The sequence below is a fragment of the Nematolebias whitei genome, chromosome 6 (assembly GCF_014905685.2).
Source record: "Nematolebias whitei isolate Nwh7 chromosome 6, NemWhi1, whole genome shotgun sequence".
NCBI lineage: Eukaryota > Metazoa > Chordata > Actinopteri > Cyprinodontiformes > Rivulidae > Nematolebias > Nematolebias whitei.
In genome coordinates this window covers 30,242,032-30,267,522 of record NC_056503.1, presented here as the reverse complement: position 1 = coordinate 30,267,522, position 25,491 = coordinate 30,242,032, and the positions used below count along the sequence as shown (strand labels likewise).

The 25,491-nt window shown below is 40.0% G+C and overlaps 1 protein-coding gene across 1 annotated transcript in view; it reads right to left on the bottom strand.

Annotated features, from left to right (window-relative positions):
* Positions 1-25,491, bottom strand: part of LOC119410617 (Down syndrome cell adhesion molecule-like protein 1 homolog) — a 156,511-nt gene that overhangs the window by 12,015 nt on the left and 119,005 nt on the right. Inside the window, exons 13-24 of the mRNA XM_037677502.1 lie at positions 24,183-24,388; positions 23,564-23,660; positions 22,099-22,227; positions 21,781-21,948; positions 21,472-21,542; positions 18,834-19,074; positions 13,053-13,199; positions 12,816-12,971; positions 9,702-9,841; positions 4,526-4,679; positions 396-513; positions 62-225 (exon numbers count right to left, since the gene is read on the bottom strand). Of these exons, the coding sequence (XP_037533430.1) occupies positions 62-225; positions 396-513; positions 4,526-4,679; positions 9,702-9,841; positions 12,816-12,971; positions 13,053-13,199; positions 18,834-19,074; positions 21,472-21,542; positions 21,781-21,948; positions 22,099-22,227; positions 23,564-23,660; positions 24,183-24,388 (1,791 nt within the window). The remainder of the gene's footprint in view (positions 1-61; positions 226-395; positions 514-4,525; positions 4,680-9,701; positions 9,842-12,815; positions 12,972-13,052; positions 13,200-18,833; positions 19,075-21,471; positions 21,543-21,780; positions 21,949-22,098; positions 22,228-23,563; positions 23,661-24,182; positions 24,389-25,491) is intronic.

The following is a 25,491-nucleotide window of genomic DNA, read 5'->3' as shown; positions in this document are numbered from 1 at the left end:
TTGACTCGAACACCTGTTCCTCAAAATACTGAACACATTATCTTTTAAAGTTCTGACATACCTTGCACCAAAAGGTTAACTATAATGGTGTCAAAGCCCAACGTGTTGGTGGCCGTGCAGGTGTAATAACCAGAGTCTTCAGCTTTGACGGAGCGCAGCACCAGTGTCCCATTAGCCAGAATAAGACGCTGTCCATCCAGAGACACAGGGATTGCTGTATCCTCACTAACAGAAAATAATTTAGAAATTGTCATCAAAAGAGAGAAAAATCAATAATTTGTCTAAATGTTGCACAATAGAAACATCTTGCTGCAGCCAAACCATTGTTTATCAGACATGTATTTTCATTAGCATGCCAAGTTAATTTTAAAAACATTTCTGGACCAGGTTCTCACCTATCTTTGGTCCATTTTATGGTTGGTGTTGGTTCACCCACAGAACTGCAGGGTAGCCGCACCTCTTTTACCCAAGGAGTTGTAACTGTACCTCCAAATGACAGGATTTTGGCGGGAGCTGTTGGAGGAGAGAAAGAGGAAAAACTAAAATATGTACAAAGGCAGCAAAATTATTTAAAGAAACTCAGCGTAAGCTTATAAAACCAAGCGGTATGCTGATGTCCCCCGCCGTTGAAGAACTTGAAGAACTTGAAGAACTTGAATAGTGAATGTTTGTAGATTTTGACGAGTGTTTTGCTGGACTGGATTTGAACAGGGAAATTAAGTAAACTTTAATAATTTTGGTGCAAGATTTCCAAGTTACACTATGTGTAGGAAGAGAGGATGTTTTTTTAGTCAGCTAACAAAATTACCATATGCTGGCGTACACGTCGCACCGCCTTATAAGTCGCATCAGTCCAAATATGTCTAATAAAGTGGAAAAGTCCATAACGTGTTGGTTCGCCATATAAGTCGCATCTATTACACGTCACCGCTGATGCGTCGTGTTTGTTACGTGTCACCGCTGACAACCCAGAAATGTGGGCCAAACCCAGAAATGTGGGATAATGTTGTGCCAAAAATCCATGGGCTGCCAAATGGCGGCCACGGGAGCGTGCATGGGAGGGACAAGCCTCTGCACATTTCTTCGAAATTTAACAAGATGACCAGATAAACAATTCAACAATTTTCAGTCAGGTCATCTGGACAGTTTTTTTTTTTTTTTTCTGAAACGTTTCACCTTCATCCAGAAGGCTTCATCAGTCAAGGAAACACACAACACAAAACTGATTCTTCCCCCAAACAGCTTACTCCAAAGTGGAACAAACCAGTTATGTTGGTGCTAAGATGGCGTCTTTGGCACGCCCCCTCCTCTGGAGCCAGCCCTCTTCCTCGTGACAGTAATGTCAAACTGGTTCAAAACCAAAAAAGTCCATGCTCAATAATCCAGGTATACAATCCAACAATTTTCAGTCAGGTCATCTGGACAGTTTCTTTTTTTTTGCTGAAACGTTTCACTTTCCATCCAGAAGGCTTCATCAGTCAAGAAAACTCAACACAAAACTGATTCTTCCCCCAAACAGACCTGACTGAAAATTGTTGGATTGTATACCTGGATTATTGAGCATGGACTTTTTTGGTCACCTAAACAATTATTTGTTTGCTTGACTTTATAGTAAAGGTGTGTCTCACTTGAACTTTTACTTAATAAATGCACTTCGATGGTCAAATTAGCAGCAATTCGCCAGGGCAGTACAACAAAATGCAACTGATTCGATTGCTCCAGGCAGACGACGGAGGCAAGCTAAGGCAAGCCAATTGTGTCATTAATAGCCAATTTTACCTCATACATGATGTCTAGTGGCTGAAAATGATATTGTTCAATATTTTCAGTGAGAATGAATGAAAATCGTCATATCTCAGCCAAAAATTGGTTTATAAATATGGGGAAAAAAATTCATAAATACATTGCTTCAGCCTGTAAGTCATGGCATGGGAATGCAAATTATAGGCTGACAAATATGGTACATGTGACAAGACGTGCTTGGTCAATGCAGCAGCAGCAAGCTGAAGGCAGACCATCCGCTTACTACATGTTCACGTGACAAGATGTGATTGGTCAACACAGCTTCAACTGGAAGGAGGCAAAGACGTGTGATGCAGACTGAGTGGCTGTTGTCTGAGCGGTTAGCAATTTAGCGCCAGCTTTTTAAAAATTTAATTTAATTTTAATTTTAATCTGTTTAGAGGTTTGGCATTAGATTCTGCAAACTTTTTTAGTTAGCAGAATATGGGTTAGATTAAATAAAAAAAAAAAAATAAAAAAAAATATATATATATATATATATATATATATACATACGTATATATCTATAGATATAGATGGATAGATGGATAGATGGATAAATGAATAGATAGATAGATAGATAGATAGATAGATAGATAGATAGATAGATAGATAGATAGATAGATAGATAGATAGATAGATAGATAGATAGATAGATAGACTTTTAATAGCCATATGCCAACATGAAACTTAGTACTTCACTTATGTTTCATGTTAATTAGCTGACAAGAAGGATGGACGGACAGAGGGAGGGTATTTCTAAGTCCCCTCATTACTCTGTGATGGGGGATAACATAGAACCCAATAAAAGCAGAAGAGTAGCCTAATTAAAATGCTCTAATTGGTTAATCTTGAACAACTGTTTAGATTGTTTCGAATCAATACATTCTGGTCATAAATATTCAAGTAGAAATTACTTTTCCTTTCCTTTCCTTCAATAAGCTAGGTTAGGTGCAATGAAAAAGTATTGTATTTTTCAGAGTCACAGGACAAGAAAAATCAGTAAAAACAAGCACGAGAGGATCGGAGAAAAAGAGCAGAGAGCATATAAAAAATATTTATTCATTCAGTCACAAAACCTTTTTTCCTGCGGCTCCTCACCACCTGCTTTCTTTTTTCCATTTCACTTGGTGTCTTTATGCCTGCGCTCTAGTGCACTTATGTTAAGGTTGAATGAAGTATTGAGTGGGCAAACCTGGAGGACACGAGCTTTTTACAGCCGCTGATCAGATGAGGCAGACACCTCTACGAGCACGCTAACGAACCTTTGCACTCAGAAGTCAATGGAATGAACAAATAAGGAAAAGGATAATGTGGCAATACGATGAAGGTGCACGCTTTTCATTTGTATTCCTCTATTCTCCCTTTCATTACGGAGTCTATTGATTTGCTGGGACTACCACTCTTGTTTTTTTTAAATACTCTGCCTCTTTATTGTGCTGCTCTGTTGTTTGCTCTACTGCTGTTGTGTCATTTTCTCTTTCCCTTCTCACTCCACCTGCTAGCTTTGCTTTTGCTTCCCTTTTATCATTTTCTCTGACTGGAGGCATTTTATCAGGTGCACTTTGAACTCAAAAATCAATAACACACATCTGTACAGTCTAAACAGGCAGTACAACTGAGGGTAAAACTAGTAGAAACTAAGGTAACGTAAAGCTGGTGACAATATGAAAACGAAAGGCAACATTTAAAAACACCAGTGACAATACGAGGTTTGTAGAGTGAATAAGATAGAAGATGTGTTTTTAAAAAATGCATTAAAAAATATCCTGATGCATGCATCCTGATGCATTAAAAAATGTTAGCTTTTACTTGAAAGCTGATTTTTTTTTTCATGTCCAGTTAAAGAAACGATTTTAACAACTTTTCAAAACTTCCTTAAGCCACAAGGGTTTTGCTGAATTAAGCAAAAATATTATTCTTTAATTTGTAAAAAACTGAAGAAGCTGCATACTATGAACTTATTACTTATTGCTTTCAATGACAACTATTAATAGAAAAACAGTGCTTTATAGTATTTTGAAAAAAAGTACATGCCCTTTTTCTCTTTCTTGGTTATCATAATGTTTGAAAAACACCAATAGTCTTGGCTTTTTACTTGATATTTAGTCGAACTTAAAGGTTGTAGATGAATTTAAAAATATCAGGCGGAATAAAGCACTTTCTATTGTTGGAAAAGTGTTTTAGCTAGGGGCTATTCAACTAAATTACTCAGGGGACAACACCAAGAGCTCAGGGGACAGACATCTAGCAGTTTTTGTCTTTAAGTTTGTTTGTTTTATGAGTTAAAATCTAGTTTTGTTTAAAAATTAACCCATTGGTGGGCCGAACTCTGTTCACCTGTGGACCTGATTTAGCCCCCGAGCCACCAGTTGAACAGCCCTGCTTTTGAATAGCCCAGGGATATTCAACTGGTGGCATGGTGGCCAAATCAGGCCAGTGGGTGAACGCAGTTCAGCCCACCAGTGGGTTCATTTTTAAATAAAACTAGATTTTAATCCACAAAACAAACTTAGTGACACTAACTGCTGGATGTCTGTCCCCTGAGCGATTGGCTTTCAGTAACTGTGGCCCCCTGTGCAATTTAGTTGAATAGCCCTGAACTTAAACACTATTTCCAACAATAGTAAGTGTTTTATTCCTCCTAATATTTTTAAATCAGTCATTGACATTCACAGATTATTAGTGTTACAGAAACACAACTCCTGCTTAAAGTTAATTTAACATTAAAGGGCTCACTCACCTTTGGCGGCTGGCTCTACGGTCACTTTGTCACTGAAGTTACCGCGGCCTGCTGTGGTGACAGCTGCAGCCCAGATCAGGTACTGCTGCCGGTGGTTGAGGTGGGTGATTCGGTAAAACAGCAACTCTGGGTTAGCTTCATACTCACTTGGCATCTGGTTAAAAAAAAAAGGGGTAAAGAAAGTGTTAAAATGGAACAAAGTTAATAGAATAATTCTGTTTCCCATTAGTTTAAATACTGCTTGGCTAGTATAAACGAGCCGTTCAGATTTATGACAATAAACTCAAGTATCGCAACACAAGAAATAAATCATATAACCAAATAAATCTAGTTTTGTTTAGAAACAGGTTGATGTGGTGTATTTATAAGCAAAAAGATTGATCAATCTTGCAGTCTTTCTCCTGGGAAAAACACCTCCCGAAAAAGATTGTATTTCTGTCTAATCTTTATGATGATAATCAAACACAACATTGCACACTTGAATAGACACTGTCTCCAAAAATAGCCATGTTTTTATGACATTGGGGGCCATTCGGAACACTGAGACATTGAACTAACCATAGCACTGTTTGTTATTCAAAGTAAATAACACATTAGTTTCATTTGCAATTTTCCAACCTTAATAATTGTCAGCGTGTGATTCAAACTATTCAGCTTCAAGTTCAAGTTCAAGTCAAATTTATTGTCATTCACATCACGTGGTACATGAGGTGGATCGAAATTATGAACTCAGGGTCCCAGTTACATCGAAAAATAGCAAAAATATAAAGTATAACAACAAACAGTATACAAGGATCTAAGGTATACACTAAGATATGCTAAATGAACGCCAAATGGTATACTAAAAGATCTAAGATATACACTAAACACTAATAAAGTAAAAACAATATGGCGTATCACCAGCAGCCTGAATATGAGTCTGTAGTGAGCAGATGGATATAAATTAATACAGCAGTATGAGATAATCTGCAGCATTCATTCAACCTTTATTTGTACAGGCTAATCCCATTGAGCCTAGGGGACTCTTTTAAAAGAGAGACCTGGATGAGCATGAGATAAGCAGCAGCATGAGATAAGCAGCAACATATGATAATCAGCAGCATGAGTCAGCTTCTGACATAAAACAACAAGAGAAACGAGGGGTGACCTTCATTATCACTGGTTTGACAAATCTTTTAATAACAATTGAACACAGGCATATTGACAACACAGACTCAGTATTTTTGTTTTATTTTCTCTGTGTGTGCGTGTGTGTGTGTGTGTGTGTCTGCGCAATGTCTACGTCACTATGTGCTTGTATGTGCGAGGTGTTTTTTTTTTTTTAAATATTAGTTATTCTTCTCAGCCAAGAAGAAAACATTTAATAGGAATTTTTTTGCCTCCAATTCCTACGTGTCCAGTTTCACTACTTTTTCCTCGATCTAAGCAGATCTCACTTGTAAATGAGTCTTGGAGGCTCAGTGTGATTTATCTGTCTAAATAAAGGTCGAATGAATGAATGAAAAATGTGTGCGTGTGCTTATTTATATTACTTTTTGAGGACCATTGTTGAATGCATACTACATTGTGAGGACCAACTGCTCTTTGTGAGGACCAAAGCCCAGTCCTCATAAAGTTCAAGTGTCGTTGGTGGGTCAGGGGTTAGGTTTAGAACCAAGGTGTGAATTGAGTATGGATTAGGTTTAGGATTAGGTATGTACTAATAACAGTGTTGCCAGATAGAGTCAAGGTTTTCCAGCCCAAAATTCTGTTAAAAACCACCACATCACACAAAAATCTGTCCAATTAATATAATGTTACAGTATATTTACTGTTTGAACATGAATACACATCAGTACAAGGTAATTTAACAGTATGTGGCAAAACATAACAATCCAACAACAATCTTCCCGGAGTTCCCAGCAAAATCAGAATGAAAACTACCCAATTGGCAGTAAACTGCCCAATCTAGCAACACTGACTGGTAATGGTTAGATTTAGGGTTACTGGTAATGGTTAAGTTTAGGATAAGGGTCAGGCTTAGGCTACAGAAATGAATGGAAGACCATGCAAAGTCCACATAAAGATGGCAAGACAAACCTGTGTGCATGTGTGTGAACCTGTTACTAAAATATATCTTGCAGAAAGTAATCACTGAATGTGCATCTACAACTGATAATTGTTATTAGTTAAACTGATGCAAGATGGCTGCCGCAGCCAACAAACCTTCAAACACAGAACTGAAAATAACTGTTCATTTCCCAGACAATGGCCTAAAAGTTGGTGGAGTTCAAACTTTGTCATTAAGGGCGGCTGTGGCTGAGGGGTTAGAGCAGTCGTACTCCAATGCAAGAGTTGGGGGTTCGAATCCACCTGCAGTCACATGCCGAAATGTCTCTGGGCAAGACACTGAACCCCTCGTTGCCTCTGATGTGTCCCATCAGTGTTTGAATGTGATCTAAAGCACTCTTTAGAATGATTTGTTCAATTAGCTTTGTAGAAATCGAGTAGAGTGCTGTATGAATGGGTAAATGAGGGCAGATTGTATTTTAAAGCGCTTTGAGTATCTTCATAAGATAGAAAGGTGCTATATAAGTACAGTCCATTTACCTATTTGCAGTCAACTATTTTTGTCTGTTAGTGAATCATCGAATCACTGGACAGACTTTATTGAAACTTTCAGGAAACAGTCACTGGATGTGCCTCTGCAACTTGTTATGATTTGGAGATGACAAGATGAGCTTGATTTATCTAAAACAAGTGCTGCTTTCCTTTTTAATGCTGAGGAATTAAATGGAAAACGCAATGAGATTGAAGGTAAAGTGGTTTTTAGGGACACGTTATAATATTATGGACCAAAACTGTGTGGACATACGATGCAACAGAAGGGGAGGAGAAATAGGTGATGCTGAATGAAAAAGAAAAGAGAAGATTGGACAGGGTGGGGGGTAAAGAACGGCTCAATCCCTACCCTCCTCATCCTTTTGCAAGGAGGACAAAAGGAGATACGAGAGAGGAAGACAACAGCAAACTGACAAATGAGTCAGTCACAGATATCAGTCGCATCTACAGCAGGCTTCGGTGATGGAGGCGAGGAGTGCCACACAAACACACAGAGGGTAAAAAAAAGACTCAAACTACTGCACACCAATACACACGCATGGATGCACTGACACACACTGGCACACACACACACAGAGTGGCATACATGACCTGAAGGTGGATGTGTAATTGCAGTGTGTTTAACCCAGCCATGTGTCTGCTGTCTAGACATGTTCGCATCACTGTCCCCCTCAAAACACACACAGAAATGCACACACTCACAGAAAGAATCACTCTTTTTTTTCTTCCTGACACTCACTTTTCGCCTAACCACCAATTATACCTGTATTTCTTCAACTCCTACTCTACACCTACACTTCAGGTGTCTCAGCAGCCTCCAAGAGGACACACACACACATACACAGCGTCCACATGCACAAACACACCCTTCATCCTAGGCTACTCTTTTTCTTGCTGTGCTTTCAACTATAAATAGAGTAATAAAAAGAAAGCGCCATCACAAATGTAGCACCGGAACCACTCCACATTTTCCACCAGCCTCCTAAATCACTTTGTACTACACCTCGGTGGTTCAACACTGAGTCACATTTCTAAAAGACACCAGATTTTTTTTTGCACAGATGAAATTAGCGTTGTGACGCACAAGTCAAAAGGTCAGAGTCAGAATACATGTCAGCCATGTAAAACCTATGTGAAACTTAGTTGCTAAACTCTGTTTCTTTCTGCTGGGCTGTTTTCAGCTCAGTGCTTTAAATAGATCCCAGTAGTCCTGTTAATTGTCATCAATCTTTTTTTTTTTAAATCTGGTGTTTTTTTTTCCTCTAACTTTCCCATTATCCCCTTTTCTCTTTCCTTAGCACTTTTCACTTAATTCCACATCCATTTTCCATATTGTTTCCTTTCCTTATGCACCGTTCATCCATTTCTTCCTGTCACCTCTTTCTCCTGTCGTCTGTGGGCCCACTGCTCGCTTTTCGCTGCACCTTGCCGCCAGTAACACCCTCACTTTCTCAACCGTCTCTGTATTTTTCCTCCTTACTTTTAAACACACATAAAAACCTTCCTCTGCACATTTGCCCCCCATCTTCTTCACTGCAAGCGGAGGTATAGACGGAGGGTAGGACAGATGGATGGAGGAATGATTGTACTGTATGGGTGGGGAGATCTCTTGTAGGAAGGAGTGACAGAGCGTGTGTGTTGATGTAACGGATATTAAAATATTCCTCCGGCGTGGAGATAGCGGTGATCCGGGGAACGATAGAGCGAGATAATGAAAAGAGGAACAAAAGTACTCCCTGTGCGGAGTGTTTGACCCCCCTCCATCCCTCCTTCCCTCTCTCCAGTTGCACTCATTTACATAGTAATCATCCCAAACTCTGCATGGGGGCTTCACAGAGAGACGAGCGAGAGAGAGACTGAAAGAAAGAGATAGATGATGGGTAGATGCGCAAGACATAAAGAGTGATTCGTGAGTGAGGCAGCCTCAGAACAACATGTATGTGTATTTCTTCAAAGGTCTATATGGTGCATGTGTGTGTGCATGCATGTGTATGAAAGCAGGATATGGCTCTTGCTTTTGAATTCACACAGTCAGAAAAACATTAGTTGCATGCTGTGGATGAATGTACCTCTATATTGCTGGAGTGATGCATTTATGAGTGCGTGTGCGTAAAATAGAGAGAGGGAGAGAGTGAGTGTGAGTGTGTGTTTGCTCTCGGCTTGTTTTCCACCCGGGTTGATGAACAGATGAGGTTGTCCTGGCAACGTGATGAGACGCAGATATGTAAATGAGACTGGAGGGTGAGTTTGCACGCACACACACTGCAGTACGAGGAGAGCTCATTTCATACACGTCTTGTTGAGACTGCAGCAATAACCCCTCTCTCTTTCACCCCCACCCTCACACACACATAGAACCCTAACAATACGTAGAACAGAACAGCACGTAATTAGGGAGAATTAGTTATTTCATAGCAACACTTAAAATGTAAAACTAAAAAAATAGTATTTCTGTGGTGAAGAGGTTCTCGTACTCCTCATCACTCAGCCATGTTTAAGTCTAGTCTTCCTCCACCTTAGCTCTCCGTCACACGACTGAAATTCCCAAACTTCGTGCCTCCCTCTTGTGACTCACCGGTTGGCCTGATCCAGGGCTGGAGCAGTAAATTGTGTATTTGCGGATGATTCCATTTGGCTTGTGAGGGGGTAACCATGACACTACGACACTGCTGGCAGAGGAGGGCACAGCTTTGATGCCAGCCGGGGGTCCAGGATCTGAATCATACCAAGGACAAAAATAAGATAAAAAGATTGCAGGCAAAATTGTGAATTGGTTAGATTTTGTTGCATATATTATAAATAAAAATGAGAACTGTGTAGTTGATCTGTGACTTGTGATGATAGTAAATTTAACGTTTGACTAAGCATGCAACTCAAACAGCATTACAGAAGAAAGTTCAAGAAATTTTTGCACAGTTGGATGTTTTACAAGACAAACTTTAGAAATCAAGAAAGCAAAAATCACACATGCAACATACAAAAAACAGGGTCTTCAACTCATGGAATCACTGGTTTTCCTTTATATTGCTGTTTCTAAAACTATCCTCATGGCCACAGAACCATCTCCAGAAATCTCTTCATCCACACAGAAACACCAAAAATGACTCAAAATGTCGTGATGCAATTATTCCAGGCCTGTATGTGGCGCTTCACTTCACCACAAAAATATACCAAAAACAAGTCAAGGCTCCTTAATTTATCTGCAAGTTCCTTAAATAAAATAAAATAACTCGCACAAAGAATTGGCAATTGTTTGTACACCAGATGCCCTTCCTGACGCAACCACAGACCACCGAGCTACCACAGCCCTCTGTGTGGAGAGGAAAGCTGTCATCTGGGGTGCCCGGTGGAGCAGATAGTGGGGATTAGGGCCTTGCTCATGGGCCCAGAGTGGGGCAAATGAGGGTGGAGACAGGTGTGGGTGTTTCATATTTCCCACCCACGTTTTGATTTTGTCAGCACGGGGAGTTGAACCAGTGACCTTCCAGTCACAGGCTCACCCGTGAAGTACTTATTCATGTGAATTCATCTTACTCTCATAGTTATATTCCACCATGTTGTTGTTTACTATATTTATTTTGGACCTTGTAAATATTATATTTACCATATTTTTCACTTTTTGGTACTTTATTTTTGAACCCTTATTGCATGCTTTAGTTTTTTTTTTTGTTAGTCAAAATCAATTCTTCTCAATCCTGAACATTTCATTGCATTGGTGACCCTGTATTAACCTACATATGACAAATAAACAACATAACATAACATAACCTCTGCGCTGTCACTCCCACATTTGACAGCTCCATGATGAACACCCAAAAACCACTATATGATGATCCGACTGTGGTAAATTCCTGGCAGATACTGCACAATTACTAAAATGACCAAAAACACTTAGCTGTAACTTCACCTTGAAACTGACTCTATGGGCGTTTTCACACCTGATAGCCCAGTAGGCTCGGTTCGATTGGGGACCAAAATTCAGAACGTTTGTTTACATTTTCAGCTGGTGCGGTTTACATTCACACTGCACTGAGTCAATCGAGCCAACCTGTCCCCCCCATCCCCTCGCCTGTGGTGGTGCTGCACCAAGAACTACTGAAGGAAACAACAAGAAAACCTCTGAAGAAGACACTTCTTCTGGAAATAAAAACAAAGACGGAGTGGTGTCAAATTTTAGCAGTTTTAGGATTTCTGTTCGGTCATTTTTCAACAATGGACTCAGCATGACCGGAAGATGAGGCAGAAGACCATGGAGAATGTTGTTTTTCACACAAGGCAGCTGACGGCTTCGTATGAGGTAAGAGAAATGCACGTTTGTTTGCCCTGCCCTGTAGTCCACTTCCTGTTTTTAGAGTAGTCTCTGGTCTGCTTGCATTCACACTGCACCTGAACCACGCCAGAGTTCACTTTAACCGAACCGAGACCTTCGCTTTTTTGATCTGCATCAGAGTTAAACTGCACATTCACAACTCCCCCAAATGAACCGGACTTTCTAGGCAAACAGACTAGAGTTCGATTAAAGCAGACTAAACTGTGCTGGTGCGAATGCTCCCTATAAGTCATTTTTAATCATTGCAAATGTCTTTTTGTCACATTTTTAAACTTGGTTTTCCTCATATGCTTTTATGTTTTCAACAGTTTACATTAGTTTAATTTGATTAACCCAGCATATTCACTAAAATTTGTTTAAAAAAATGGGTGTCCAGAAAGAATGCCTGTGTTAATGAGTCTTATGCTTACTGTCTCGTGTGTTTGCAAATCAAAAACAGGCATAAAATGGCTGAATGAGAAGTGGCTGTTTGCACAGTTACACTGCTAACATTTTCCCACATTTTGCACAGACAGAACCCAGGGCAGAGGGAAGAGTTAGACCGAGGGAGACAGACAACGTTTGTAGAGAGGTTGCCCCTGGACACAGTGTCAACTTGCATCAGGGGTTAAAAGACAGACTCAGACAGACACACACTCACAGATTAGGAAAACATGTATCTGAAGAGCCACTGCACTAAGGGCAGCACATAAAAATGGAGATACGGTGAGGAGGAGAGAATAAAGGCCTTTTCTGAAATGACACTTCTTAGACTCTCTGCTCCCCCTCTCTCTTGTGCTCCCTCATTTTCTCCATCTTGAGACGCCCGCCTCCTTCTCTGACTGGCCCCAGGGAAGGAGAGAAGAGGCGGATATGGATGTAATCCACAGCCCGCCAGTGTAAGCACAAAATTAATTCTCTCTAAGCCACAAAGAATTAATCCCCTTCCTTGTGCTGGGCTGTGAGCTAGACTTGCACACAAACAATAACACGTGCACACACGCATGCAGTTGTACATGCACACCAACGCAAAGACATGCTCGAATGCAAAGAGACTCTTAACACACACTTCCACATACTCACACGCAGACGGACACCCTTAGGGTTCTTAACCGCGTGCACACACACACACTTTTTGGCTTCCTAATTCTCATTAGCACTGGTAATGGCACATCAGAGCACAAAGAGGTTGTTAATCAGCAACCTCAGCCTTACAAAGACCCCCTCTACACCCGCTGGCTCTCTGCCTCCCACACTGCTGCCTAAACTGAGGTAAAATCCTGAAAGTTGCCCCAACGATATAGTTAAAGCAAGTGAAACATTATTGAAGGTCATTTAAGTACTTTTTTATTAGAAACAACAAATAAAATATGGACTTACAATCTTCCCGGGTTTGAATGTACAGAACGTTGCTCCTGACACCATCTCCTGCCTGGGTGAAGGCCAAGACCTGGATGCTGTAGTTAGTAAACTTCTCCAGGCCTTTAAGCTCCACCTGCTCTTTGATGGTGGTAATGTTTTGCATTTCACCCCACTCTGACAAGACAAGGTAAGAAGTTCAGGCTAAGGTCTTTGGATAACAGTTTAGGATGAGCAAAGGATAAAAAAAGGGGGTACCTCCATCTGGGAAGACGGCCCAAAACACGACACGATATCCCTTCAGTACGCCGTGGAGAGTCAGCCTTGGAGGCTCAGCCCATGTGATCACAGCCTCATCTGATGTTACAGAAATGGCTCGCACGTTCTGAGGAGGCTGACTGGGCACTAAGAACATACAAATAAATGCTTAATTTATGTGAATCATGCACTTCTAAATATCTCACCATTAAGTACTTCAAAGTTTGATTTAAAAGAAAAGATCTGTTCAATGAAAAAATGTAAACATTACAACTTTTTTCCAGCTTTTCTATAAAAAGTGCATATGAAGGTAACAAAATAGGTAAAACGGGCCAAACGATACTGACTGGAATACTTGTCAATTCAACTCAGTTTATTTAAATAGCGCTAAGTCACAACAGAAGTCATCTCAGGGCACTGAACAGAAACATTCATATATAAAAATAATAAGTTAACAAAAACAGTCATAAAAATAATAATTTAACATTATTTATCTGAGGAACAGACTGCTTTGAATTTAACTCCATCACAGACTCTCAGCTTGAGCAAGCATGAAGGCAACAGTGGAAAGGAAAAACTCCCTCATGAGGAAGAAACTTTTAGCAGAACCAGGCTCAGGACAAGCGTCCATCTGCTTCAACCGGCTGGGTTTGAGAGGAACAGATACGTGATTTTCTACATGTGTACTCTTATTCATTTTTCCAGTGTTTTTTGAGCAGCCATTTAAGGATCCAGTTAGAATCTACTGGGAGACCACCAATGCAATTAAAACCAAGAACCAATAATTAACCTGATAATAATATACAGTCATTATGGGATCAATCCATTATATGAGTTCCAAAGTATAACCAATGTTAACATTGAACTGTCGGGCTGTCTCTGTGTGCCTGTTTATGTCTCAGGTTGGGTTTTGGGTGGCCCCCCTCTCTAGAACCAGTTTTGGCCCCCCATTTGGTGGGTCGTGCTCCCCTCTGGTGGTGGGCCCCCCTGCCGCTGGTGCATTGGCGGCTCTCAGCAGCTGGGGCTGGGTGGTGGGGTGTGTGCGGGCCCGCCCTGGTGGCTGCCTGCGGGGGCCTGGGTGCCCTGGCTCTGTCGGGCCTCTGTTGGGGGGTGATATGACCTCGGGACTCAGGGCTCGGTGTCCATGGCCGGATCCACTCTCGAGGGGCGGGTTGCCTGCGGGGCCTGTGGACTCGTCGCTGCAGACTCCTGGGGTTTCTGCATTGTGGTTGCTGGGGATCGCCCGGGACTTCCCTTTGCTTCTCTCTCTGGGGGGTGCGGGTGTCTCTGTTGGGGGACTCCCGGAGTTCCGGGCCGCTGTGTGTCTGTGGTTCCGGTCTTCCCTGTGTTACCATCGTGTCCTGTGGAGACGGGTCTGTGGGTCCCCACATCCACTATTGAACAATTTATGGAGAAACCTTAGAGACAGGCATGCTCACACAGGTGTTTAGATTCAGGTGTTTATCAGATACACTCAGATGGGTTGTGGTGGCCACTAAATATATCTTGTATTACCATGTACTGTATAAAATAATTTATAATGATTTTATAAGTATCATTATATATGTTGTTTGTTGTTGTGGTTTCTCGGTTTTGTCTTGTCTTTTTTTTTCCCCGCAGGTCTAGAGGCAGACTTCAACGATGTCGATTTGTGTTCTCTTTATCCCTCTCTCTCTCCTCTATTCCTAGCTCCTTCTTTACCTTTTAACCCTTCTCTCACTTTTTTGCTTTATCGTGTTTGTTTTTCATCCCCATGTCCATTACATCTGAAACAAGCCCAAAGCAAATTCTATCCATCCATCCATCCATCCATTATCTTTACCCGTTTATTCCATTTTGGGTCACAGGGGTTGCTGGTGCCCATGTCCAGCAATCACTGTGCGAGGGGCGGGGTACACCCTGGACGGGTCGCAGGTCCATCACAGGGACACATAGAGACAAACGAGACAAACAACCATTCACTCTCTCACTCACACCTAGGGACAATTTAGAGTTACCAATCAGCCTAACATGCATGTTTTTGGTCTGTGGGAGGAAACCGGAGTACCCGGAGAAAACCCACGCATGCACGGAGAGAACATGCAAACTCCACCCAGAAAGGCCCCCGGACCGGGATTTGAACCAGGGACCTGCTCGCTGAGAGGCAGCAGCTCTACCAGTTGCGCCACCGTGCTGCCCAAGCAAATTCTAATAAAATTTAATTTATATATCAAGTGGAGCATTAAGGCCAGCCATAATGCTCTGCTTGTGAAAGTAAATGTGTTGGGCATCACTTTGACACTCAGACAATAATTCTGTGTCACAATGCCGGACAGGACAAGGGGGAAAAACTAAGAAAAAAATCCTTACTTTTATACTTATGAACCGTCCTTTACCCATCTATTCATCAGCATTGGTGCTACAGTGTGTACTCTGGACAGGTCATTAGACCATCCAGGGCCAACACAAAAACAAATATTACTAAAGATGTATATACTTTTATTTTTTATCTTGATATTATAACGTGGGATCCTATAACATTTTAAACAACAGTAAGCTTATTTGCAATAAGCTCTTTTTAAATGATTTCAGTATGTAGAAAAAGTTTGTTTCTGACCAAACCATTAAGCAGAAATGTTCTTTTAAAATGGCAGAAATCCACTTTGGTCTGGGTCCCACTTTGATTGTTAATTCATTATTTATTAAAAAGTAAAATCCAAGTTGAGGTCATTCAACAAGGTATCTTTCTACAACAAGTACGATATTTATTACTTGATCACCAATAACACAGAATCTAGATGGTTGCTTTAAAACCCATCATGCCTCTCTGGTCTAATAAATCTGTGAGAGAAAACTCACAAAACATATTCCTTTGTGAATTTGACACTAAGCTAAACAAGTTATATGAAATGTTTATGATTTAAGATGCCCTTTTTTAAAGTATGAATTCAGCAAAGTTGAGTGCAACTGCATCTCCTCCAGGAGTCTGAATAAAATTTTACAAGCTTGAGTAAATCATCAAATGACTGAACATACAGTTAGTTAAAAAGTTATTTGGTCTAAATTGTTTTGGGTCCTTGAGAAAAACAATAAGTGATAAATCTGTCAAATACACTGAAAAATGTCCACATCAAACATAAAGCGGCTATACGTTCCGGGGAAAGATAAAACCCTAACGCCTCGCCTCTACTTTTATATTTAGGATCATCTCTCTGTCTGTACAGGCCTTTCTCTGTCTCCATCAGTCCAGGTGCGTTTGCTATTGGCTGCCACTGACCATTACTCATTGAAGGTCTGAATAACGCCCACTGTTAAAGATGAACAGAAGTCAACTTGTGAGAGAAGTAAGGGCAGGAAGGGAGGAAGAGAGCTGACTGAAAGACGGCGTGCAATGAAAGAGAGAGACTGGGCCAAGTCCACGAGAACATTTCTCTGCAGCTGGTGAAGAGAAAAGGGGTGGGGATGAAGATAGAGGAAGGGACGAAAACCAAAAAACTAAATTGGGGCTTTGAAATACCAGACCTTAGAATCTAATGCTAAATAACGAAAAGACAACAAAACATAGTTCTTCAAAAGAATCAACAAAAGAAAAAAAAAACATAAAGATTATCTGTATTTTGGACTCGTAGTTTAAAAAGAAACAAAAATGATTGAAGGCCATTTTAAACTAAAGTAGTAAGAAAAATTAGATAGAGATTACAGGCAGGAGAAGAAGGAGAACTGAGGAAGAGAGTTAAAAGCAAAAGGGAGCAAGGGAAAGGCAGAGAAAGATGAAAAGAGGGAGTGGGGGAGACAATGCGCTCAGCTGTGGATAATTACAGCAGGAAGCCAGGAGAGGGAAAGAGAGACAGACAGACAGAGAGACAAGCTAATTATAATTATTTTTAGTATGCTTGTTGTTATCACTATTATCATAATGGCCATCAATATCACTGTCACCACGGTGACAACCACAGGAAAGAACTGGAGGGCTTTGTCTCCTCTGGACCAATGAGGCTCAGCCAACTGTTTAATGGGTGGACAAGTATGCATTCAATGCACTTTGTCATGTGTGCATGTGCATGGCTTTATTATACTGAACAGAAATATAAATGCAACACTTTTGTTTATGCTCACATTTTTCTGGAGCTGAACTAAAGATCGAAGACTTTTTCTATGTACACAAAAGGCCTTTGTGTCAAACATTGTTCACATATTTGTGTAAATCTGTGTTGGTGAGCACTTTTTCTATGACAAGATTATCCATCCCCCTCCCAGGTGTGGCATATCTAGATGCTGATTAGACAGCTTGATTGTTGCACAGGTGTGTCTTAGGCTGACCACAATAAAAGGCCACTCTGAAATGTGCTGTTTTATCTCACAGCACAATGCCACAAAAATTGCGAGTTTTGAGGGAGTGTGCAATTTGCATGCTGAGTGCAGGAATGTCCACCAGAGCAGTTGTTGGTAAATCTATGGCATATGTGTCAAACTCAAGGCCCGGGGCCAAATGTGGCCCTTGTTGACATCTTCTCTGGACCCCAAGATGATATTTTAAATGTAAAATACTTTTATCACTCTATTTTTTTCAGTAATCTTTGATTATGATGTCAAAAGTGCAACAGAAAATGTCAAATGAGACCAATCAAACTCTTGTTGAGGAACCTGCAACCAAAAAAAGATGTTGGATATCTGATTGAGTTAATGTAGATTTTGAAACTGGCCCATAGTATGAAAAAAGTTTTAATTTTGGCCCCCTTTTGTAAGTGGGTTTGACACCCCTGATCTATCTATGTTATCTATCTACAGCATCCATCCATCCATCCATCCATCCATCCATCCATCCATCCATCCATCCATCCATCCATCCATCCATCCATCCATCCATCTATCTATCTATCTATCTATCTATCTATCTATCTATCTATCTATCTATCTATCTATCTATCTATCTATCTATCTATCTATCTATCTATCTATCTATCTATCTATCTATCTATCTATCTATCTATCTATCTATCTATCTATCTATCTATCTATCTATCTATCTATCTATCTATCCATCCATCCATCCATCTACGGTGTCTGTATGTCTGTCTGTCTGTATGTCTGTCTAATTGATGTCTATGGGAAGCATTTTTAAGTAAAATAATTATTCGAGCTGACTGAATGTTTTGTTGAAAACTAAAGGTCACTATGTGAAAAAGAAACACAAACATCCCATGACTGCCATTTGTTCTGAGCATTTTTAATGCATTCTGACATGACAGATGCAGTTTAAAGCTTTTCAAACTAACACATGTAACATTTTTAAGCTTTAGGCATTCAATCGTTCATCTATTCACTTAGTCAGCAAAATTTTAATTTCTGCCCCAGAATCAGGTGATGAGGCAGCAACTTCACACATATCTATTGAGGCAACTCGATTGTCTGCCCTGCCCGGTGTCTATGAGACTATCTATGCCCTTAGAATAAAAGAAGCATTTGGATTCCAGCAGCAATCACTCGTTGTTGTTCAGAGAACAAAGAGTTTGTGGTAATTGTAAGTTACAAAGCTCGGCGTGATTTGACAGAGACCAGATAGTGAGAAAGAAAAAAGAACAATGCTAGAGAGCAAGTGAATTAAACGTGAATCAGACAAAAAAGGAGACAAAAGGTGATATTTCAAAGGACTGACAGTTTTTACCTCCACTGCTTGCGATGTTTCTGTAACCTTTTCTATTACAACTACATTTTTCAGTGAGACATTATATTTTAACTGATGAATAGACCAATAAAGCCTCGTATCACACATCCTGGGAAGTTATTCAATACAATACTCACCATCTTCCAGTGTTGTAGCATTGATCTCGGAGCTTGAAGGTCCGGTGCCTGCTCTGTTGAAGGCCTGGACAACCACGCCGTACTGAGCAAACTTCTTCAGGTTGTCGAGAGTGTAGACCTCACTGTCTCCAGTGGCTTTCATCTCAACAATGCTGTACTGGCCGTTACTTCCTGGGCCGTTCTCTCTGTAACCGATCTGGTAACCCCGGATCACCCCGTTCTGCAGCTCCTTCCTTGGAGCCTAAAAAGTTACAGCACATGAAAAGACCGATCACTTAAAGTAACTGTTCATGTTTGTATAGCACACTCAGGCTTCAAGTCAATAAAAAAGGTGGTTCAAAATTCAATTCAAACCAATTAAAGCTAATTAGTTTATTGTTCAGTATTCAGGAACTCTGAACAAAAATCGCATTTCCAACATAAAAACGTCAATTTTGTATGAGAAGGGTTTTTTTAAGTTTATAAATGTCAGATGTTACCTTGAATGAAATTTTTGCGTTATGATATTACATTTGTTTGATACCTTTTACTGTTTATCTTTTACCTTTTCTAACTCTGTGGTCACATAAACTATTTTATGTGGCAAAATCATTGATAACACTAATCACTTTTTAATTTTTTTGACTGAAGGTAAAAAAAAAAGAAAAACGCCTCTTAACTGCCTAAAATGCGACTCATTTCATAGCCCTTTATTTTCAAACATTGACAGTTTAATGCCTTGCTCTTGTGTAGTCTTGATTATTTCTTTTTTTAACTGTATGTCATCTGGCAAAGCCTCCACTGACGTGAGTGAAGAGGTAAATCAGAGTAAAAATTGGCAAATAATTCAATTTTAGTATGAATTATCCACGTTTGTCCTTCTTTTAAAAGCAGCACCCATTTACTTTAAAAAATGGTCTCACGACTGAGACCAAGTTCACCGTTGTAGACAACAATCTTATTTAGTTTGAAAGGTCAAACGTGTGTGATCTTTTTTATGCACAGAACTGCATTCTTATGCAGTAATTAAATCATATTTACACAATTAACATTCTGAAGAAAAAAAAAGTGTTACAAGAACAATTCAGTGTGTGACAAAGTAAGAAGCTACAACACAACTTTACAAAAGAGCCTCATCGTCACAAGACTGGGGGATGGGGTGCCCCCCTCCGGCCAGACAGTTTTATCCTATTGAGCTTTTGCTTGGTGTGCATTTTTAACTTCCACTAGCTATTTAGGATTAGTAGAACCTCATAAACATAAAAACAAACATTGTTTTTGAGCAATTAGAAGTTAAACGTATAAACATTTGATTCAAAATTTAAAATACAACTTCAAATCTAGTTCCCCTGCACAAGGACACGGTCTATAAATGCTGTTCTTGACCTCAGAATGTAAGGTCTCAAGAAAGTGTTATGCATTTTTTAAAATAAATATTAATTAAGAGAAGTCAAGCTTCAATTAGTTTACTATATGTATTCTGACATACATATATGATATGTATATCAGACGGTTGTATTTTAAATAACCTACGTAGGGCTGGGTAATATACCGAAAATTAACCGACACTGAAATTTATAACAACGATCGACATCATTTTGCCCATGTCAGTATTTTCCGAATGTTATAAAAAATAAATAAAAGTTGTTTTGTCTTTGGGCTGTGTATAGGTAAGCTATTCTCATGTCCCTTTAAAATGCTGCGCTACGTGCAGTCTGTAGTCACATGACTCCACCCCATCCAGTCTGTAACAAGAAGTGACAGAGACGGAGCGGTTGAGAAAATGGAGGAAATTTCAAATGTTGAAGCGGCAGCAGCAGCAGTGGTAAAGCTGATCCAGGAGGAAGAGGAGCAGCTGATTTACAAAAAAAATAAAATAAAGCGTCATCAGTTGTCTGGCAACATTTTGGGTTCAGCAAAGACGATATTGAACAAAAAAAAAAAAAAAGCCAAGTGTAATCCTTTACAGAGAGGTAGGCCTTTGCACATGACATTATATTTGCACAACTCATTGTTTACTTTTCCAAATGGCAAATGTGAAATTTATTTTTTATTATTTAGTTTTATTTACAAGGGAATACTTGACAACTCAAATGTGACCATTTCATTTATACGAGATTGTATTTTTAATACTTTGTGTTTACAAGAAAGTTAAGTTATTTTATATTTCTGAATTTGTTCAGTTGTGCTTATTTGTTAAAAAACTAACAACTAAAAGTACACATTTTCTTCATTTATTTGCAGAAGCTGAAGTTTTAAAGTTCATTAAAGTGGCAATAAAAAGGGAATTATGCCATCAATATAACTGCTGTGAATTATTTATGCGGGCCTATCACCTTATTTTCGGGGGTGGGGGTTACAATTATTGTTCATTTATCGTTATCGATATGAACTGCTCAGTATATTGTGATATTGATTTTAGGTCATATCGCCCAGCGCTAACCTACTGTATATATGACAACAACAACATCATAATAATAATAATATATATATATATATATATATATATATATATATATATATATATATAGACTTTAGTTTTTAGTACAGGACCCCCAGGGGTATCAACGGCCCCAACACAACCTCCCTATTAAAAACATTTTGAAGGCATCACTCCAATATTCTTCAGAAGCTCAGATAAGTGATCAAAGTAATTTACCTTCCAAGTGACTCTGATACTTTGAGAAGTTACTGCCTGAAGGGTCACATCCATCGGAGGACCGTCAGGCTCTACAGAGAGAGACAAAAAGACCGAGTGCATCCCACAGCTCTTTTATTCCGGTCATTTCCCCTAATTATTCCAGTTTAAAATTAAACCAATGTTTTGATTGTTAAATTCAGATAGAAGTCTAAACTATAACACATTTTCAAGAACAGCACAGACACAGGGAGGACAAAATGCCAAGTGCTAAAAAGATAATCCAGCAGTAAAGAGTAAAACTCAGTCCTTTAAAAAAAAAAAACTTACGCGCTTCCTCTGTGCTGATGGTGAGCTCCTTACTGGCCTCGCTCTTGCCTATAGCGTTGTAGGAATACATCCGGATGCTGTAGACAGAGGCAGGGTGCAAGTCCACAATGTTGGCCTGATTGTTTGTGGGGGAGATGTTTCGAGTGGCATGCTTCAGCTCCCACGAATCTGACAAGATGGAGGAGAATAAATAGTGTTGCAGCTGTCATTCACTTTATCCATTTCAAAAAGAAAAAAGTGAAATAGTTGACATTTTATGTTTTACCATGCTCTGTAGAGATGTCAGTAAAGTGGCATCAGAATCCTGGAAAAACTTACCTGTCTTATTTTTATATTCAATATCATAAGAGGTAATGACACTGTTTCCATCAAATCTCTGCGTCCACCTGAGATTCATGCTGCGATCTTTCACTTCTCGGATCTCCAGCTCTGGAGGGTCTGGAGGTTCTAAAGATTCAAAGGACGTATTGTGAACAAAGGGAGGCAATGGAAAGGATCATACACACACACACACACACACAAAATCAATACTTGTCAACATATCCTGATATATGCTCAATAATCCAAGTAGAAAAATCTAACAAAGTTAAGTCAGGTCCTCTGGACAGATTCCAAAATATCAAAAAACGCTAAAACTTTTCGTCTTTAATCCAAAAGACTTTGTCAGTCTGAGGAGCTGTAGTAAGCTCAGTCTTATTGGATGGAGATGGGGTAGAGACAGGGCAACCGACCTGGGACCCGAAAGTCCCATGTTCGATCTCCAGTCATTGCGTATCTCGTGGTGTCTCTGAGCAGGACACCCTATCCCCAGTTGCTCCCTGGGCGCCTTCAATAGCTGCACACTGCTCCACCTGAGGGTGGATGGGTTAAATGCAGAGAGCCAATTTCACCATTGTATGGGAATATACAATGATGATAACACATTACGCTTCATCATCATCATTACGCTCCACACTGGTTTGTCGTCATATTTATTATCCGCATCGTTTTTATGTCTATATTTTTGATTTACTTTTTTTTTTTTTTTTTTTTCATTTAGCCTTTATTTATCCAGGTTAGTCTCATTGAGCCACGAGAACTCATTTTCAAGAGAGACCTGTTTAGGGAGCACATGGTGGGGGTTAAGGGCCTTGCTCATGGGCCCAGAGTGGGGCGAATGAGGGTGGGGGCAAGTGTGGGTGTTTCACCTACCCCACCCACAATTTTGATGTTGTCGGGGCCGGGGCGTGAACCAGCAATCTTCGGATCAGAAGCCCACCTCTCTAACCTCTGCGCCACCACTTCATTTTGTATTTTGCTTCGTGTGTTGTCAGTTGTTCTGTCTGTACAGCACTTTGGTTGGCCTTGTAGCTGTTTTAAGTGCTCTATAAATAAAATGGTATGATATTATTATTATTATTATTATTATTATAAATAGCACCTTTTCATATCAGCCAGTTTGTTAACATGCAAAACTAGCTGTTCACATGATCAAGGGGGACCATCAGCATAACGACTGGTCGTTAGTGCCCTGATGGCCACTTGCTATTCACAGGGGGCTGAGTGATGCTAGCAGTAAGAGAACTGTAAGATGGGGGACAGTTGAACACGGAGGCCTCCACCCCCGTTTAATGATGGACTTTTTTTTTTCTCACAAAGATAACTTCCTTTACTCCTCTCTCAAACAACCGTTCCTCTCTTTCAACGTTTCAACATGAGGATGAAGCGGAAAATGTTTTGGGGCAGTACTTTCCAATTTGAAGCAAGGTTTCTGAGGTAGATGCATTTAGCTACAAATGGCTACCTTGCACAGTGAGCTGAATAAGGCCTCTTCCTTCTCCGTAAGAGTTGATAGCATGACAAGAAAAGAAGACAGAATCCTCACGCTCTGCTGGCTTTAGCTGCAGTGACAAAGATGGAAACAAAAATGTCAGAGACAAACAACTCAATCGTTGTCCTGACAAACAGTGCAAAAGCATATAGCTTCATGATGGAGAACCGCCTTGATGGTATTTTGTTTTTCTCCATGTTCATTAAAAAAACTACTTATGTTGGTCTGTGCTCTAATACAGGACTTGAAGACTTTAGGACTACAGCTTTGCAAGTAGTTAGTAAAAATGGAAGCATTGCATTTTTATTGTAATAAATTTCTGCTGATATTAGGAAAACAACAGGGGCTTCCCCCAACAACTAATAATAGTATTCTTTATTGTCATGTTTTTTATCATCTCACCCTCCTTCTATAAACCCCAAGAAATAAAACACATAAGTAGACAAACCACACCAGAATTAGATTTGCTCAATGCTAGGTGAGGACTAAAATGAATAACTGAGAACAAAGCTGAAAATCATTTGTCAATAAAGAAAGGATCCCAAACACCCTGTTGAATGATCGTATCATCACAAGCAATTTGTTTTTTTACCTTTAGAGTAGACAACACCTCGTCTGTCTTCTCATTGGGACTCGTGGTTATGGAGTATCTGGGATTGCGATCAGGGTCAATCACAGTGTCGCCTCTTTCCCAGCGAATGATGATGGGCCATTCTCCCCTGGCTGTGCAGTTCAGCTCCTTCAAATGACCCTTCTTAGCCATAGTGGTGTTGGGATGACTGGTGATCATTGCTGGGACTGACGGGAGAAAGATATGGTAACGGTAATCAGATAGAAGATGGGGACGTTAGACAAAGAAGGCAAAGAAACGAGGGGTAAACAGGAGAAAAAGGAAAAAATAAGCAAATAATAAGCAGGCTTTAAGTGGGAACGGGAGAAAAAAGTGAATAAACAGAGAGAAGGAAAGGATAACTGGCAGCTGAAAAGGAGGAGCTCCGCGTATCTGAGTTCCATTGCATTAAAGTAATGAAGAGCTGTGGTCAATGAGGTAAAGTCAATAAACCTCCTTTCTCATTCTCCAATAGTTAACATTAGGGTGTAGGTGAATGAAGAGGCAAAAACAATACACTCCACCTTTTGTGTACACTCCATACACACTTAATCTTCTAAGTCCAACACACACTCCATATTGATCCGAGGAGGGTTCTGCAGTTTTGTTTTCATCACTTATTCATCTCGCCCTCCCTCTTTTCCGCTTTTCCTTCCTTTCCGCTGAGCGAAACAGACAGAATCGAGGGAGGCAGAGGAGAGGAACGGTTCAATCAATAACACTAACACAAGAAGGAGAAAGAGGGGGAACGCATCGGAGAGGGGGCAACCCTGTGATGAAATATAGCCTGGTGAGACCAATGGATACATTTACTGTGCGTGCACCTTGTTATTTAGGTTTGAGTGCACAAAAAGCTGTCAGATACAGGGCCTTGACAACTCTATTGCGATTATAGTTGAATTATAAGCTCAATGTACCACATGCTGAAAACAATACCTCTGCCTCACATATTGTTGTGCTTGATGCTGATAATCTTTGTGTTTATGTGTTTTTCATTTCATTTTTATGTGGCATTACCCGTGGTGATATTGACAAGTGAAGCACCATACAGCGATTGATTGCAGATAATGATCAAGCTCAAAGTCTTTCTGATTGTGTCAAGAGAGCTCCCATGCATCAAAAGATCAATCGCTCAGCTGTCTTCTCGCTGCCTATCACAGTCGTGCAAAAACATTTCTTTCCCTCATGCTGTTTCCTTATATGTTTGTGGTCATTTTTGCTTCATTAATCTATAATGTGTCGCGTGTGTGTGTTCATGTATGTTTATACTTATTTTGTGTGTGTTTGTTAG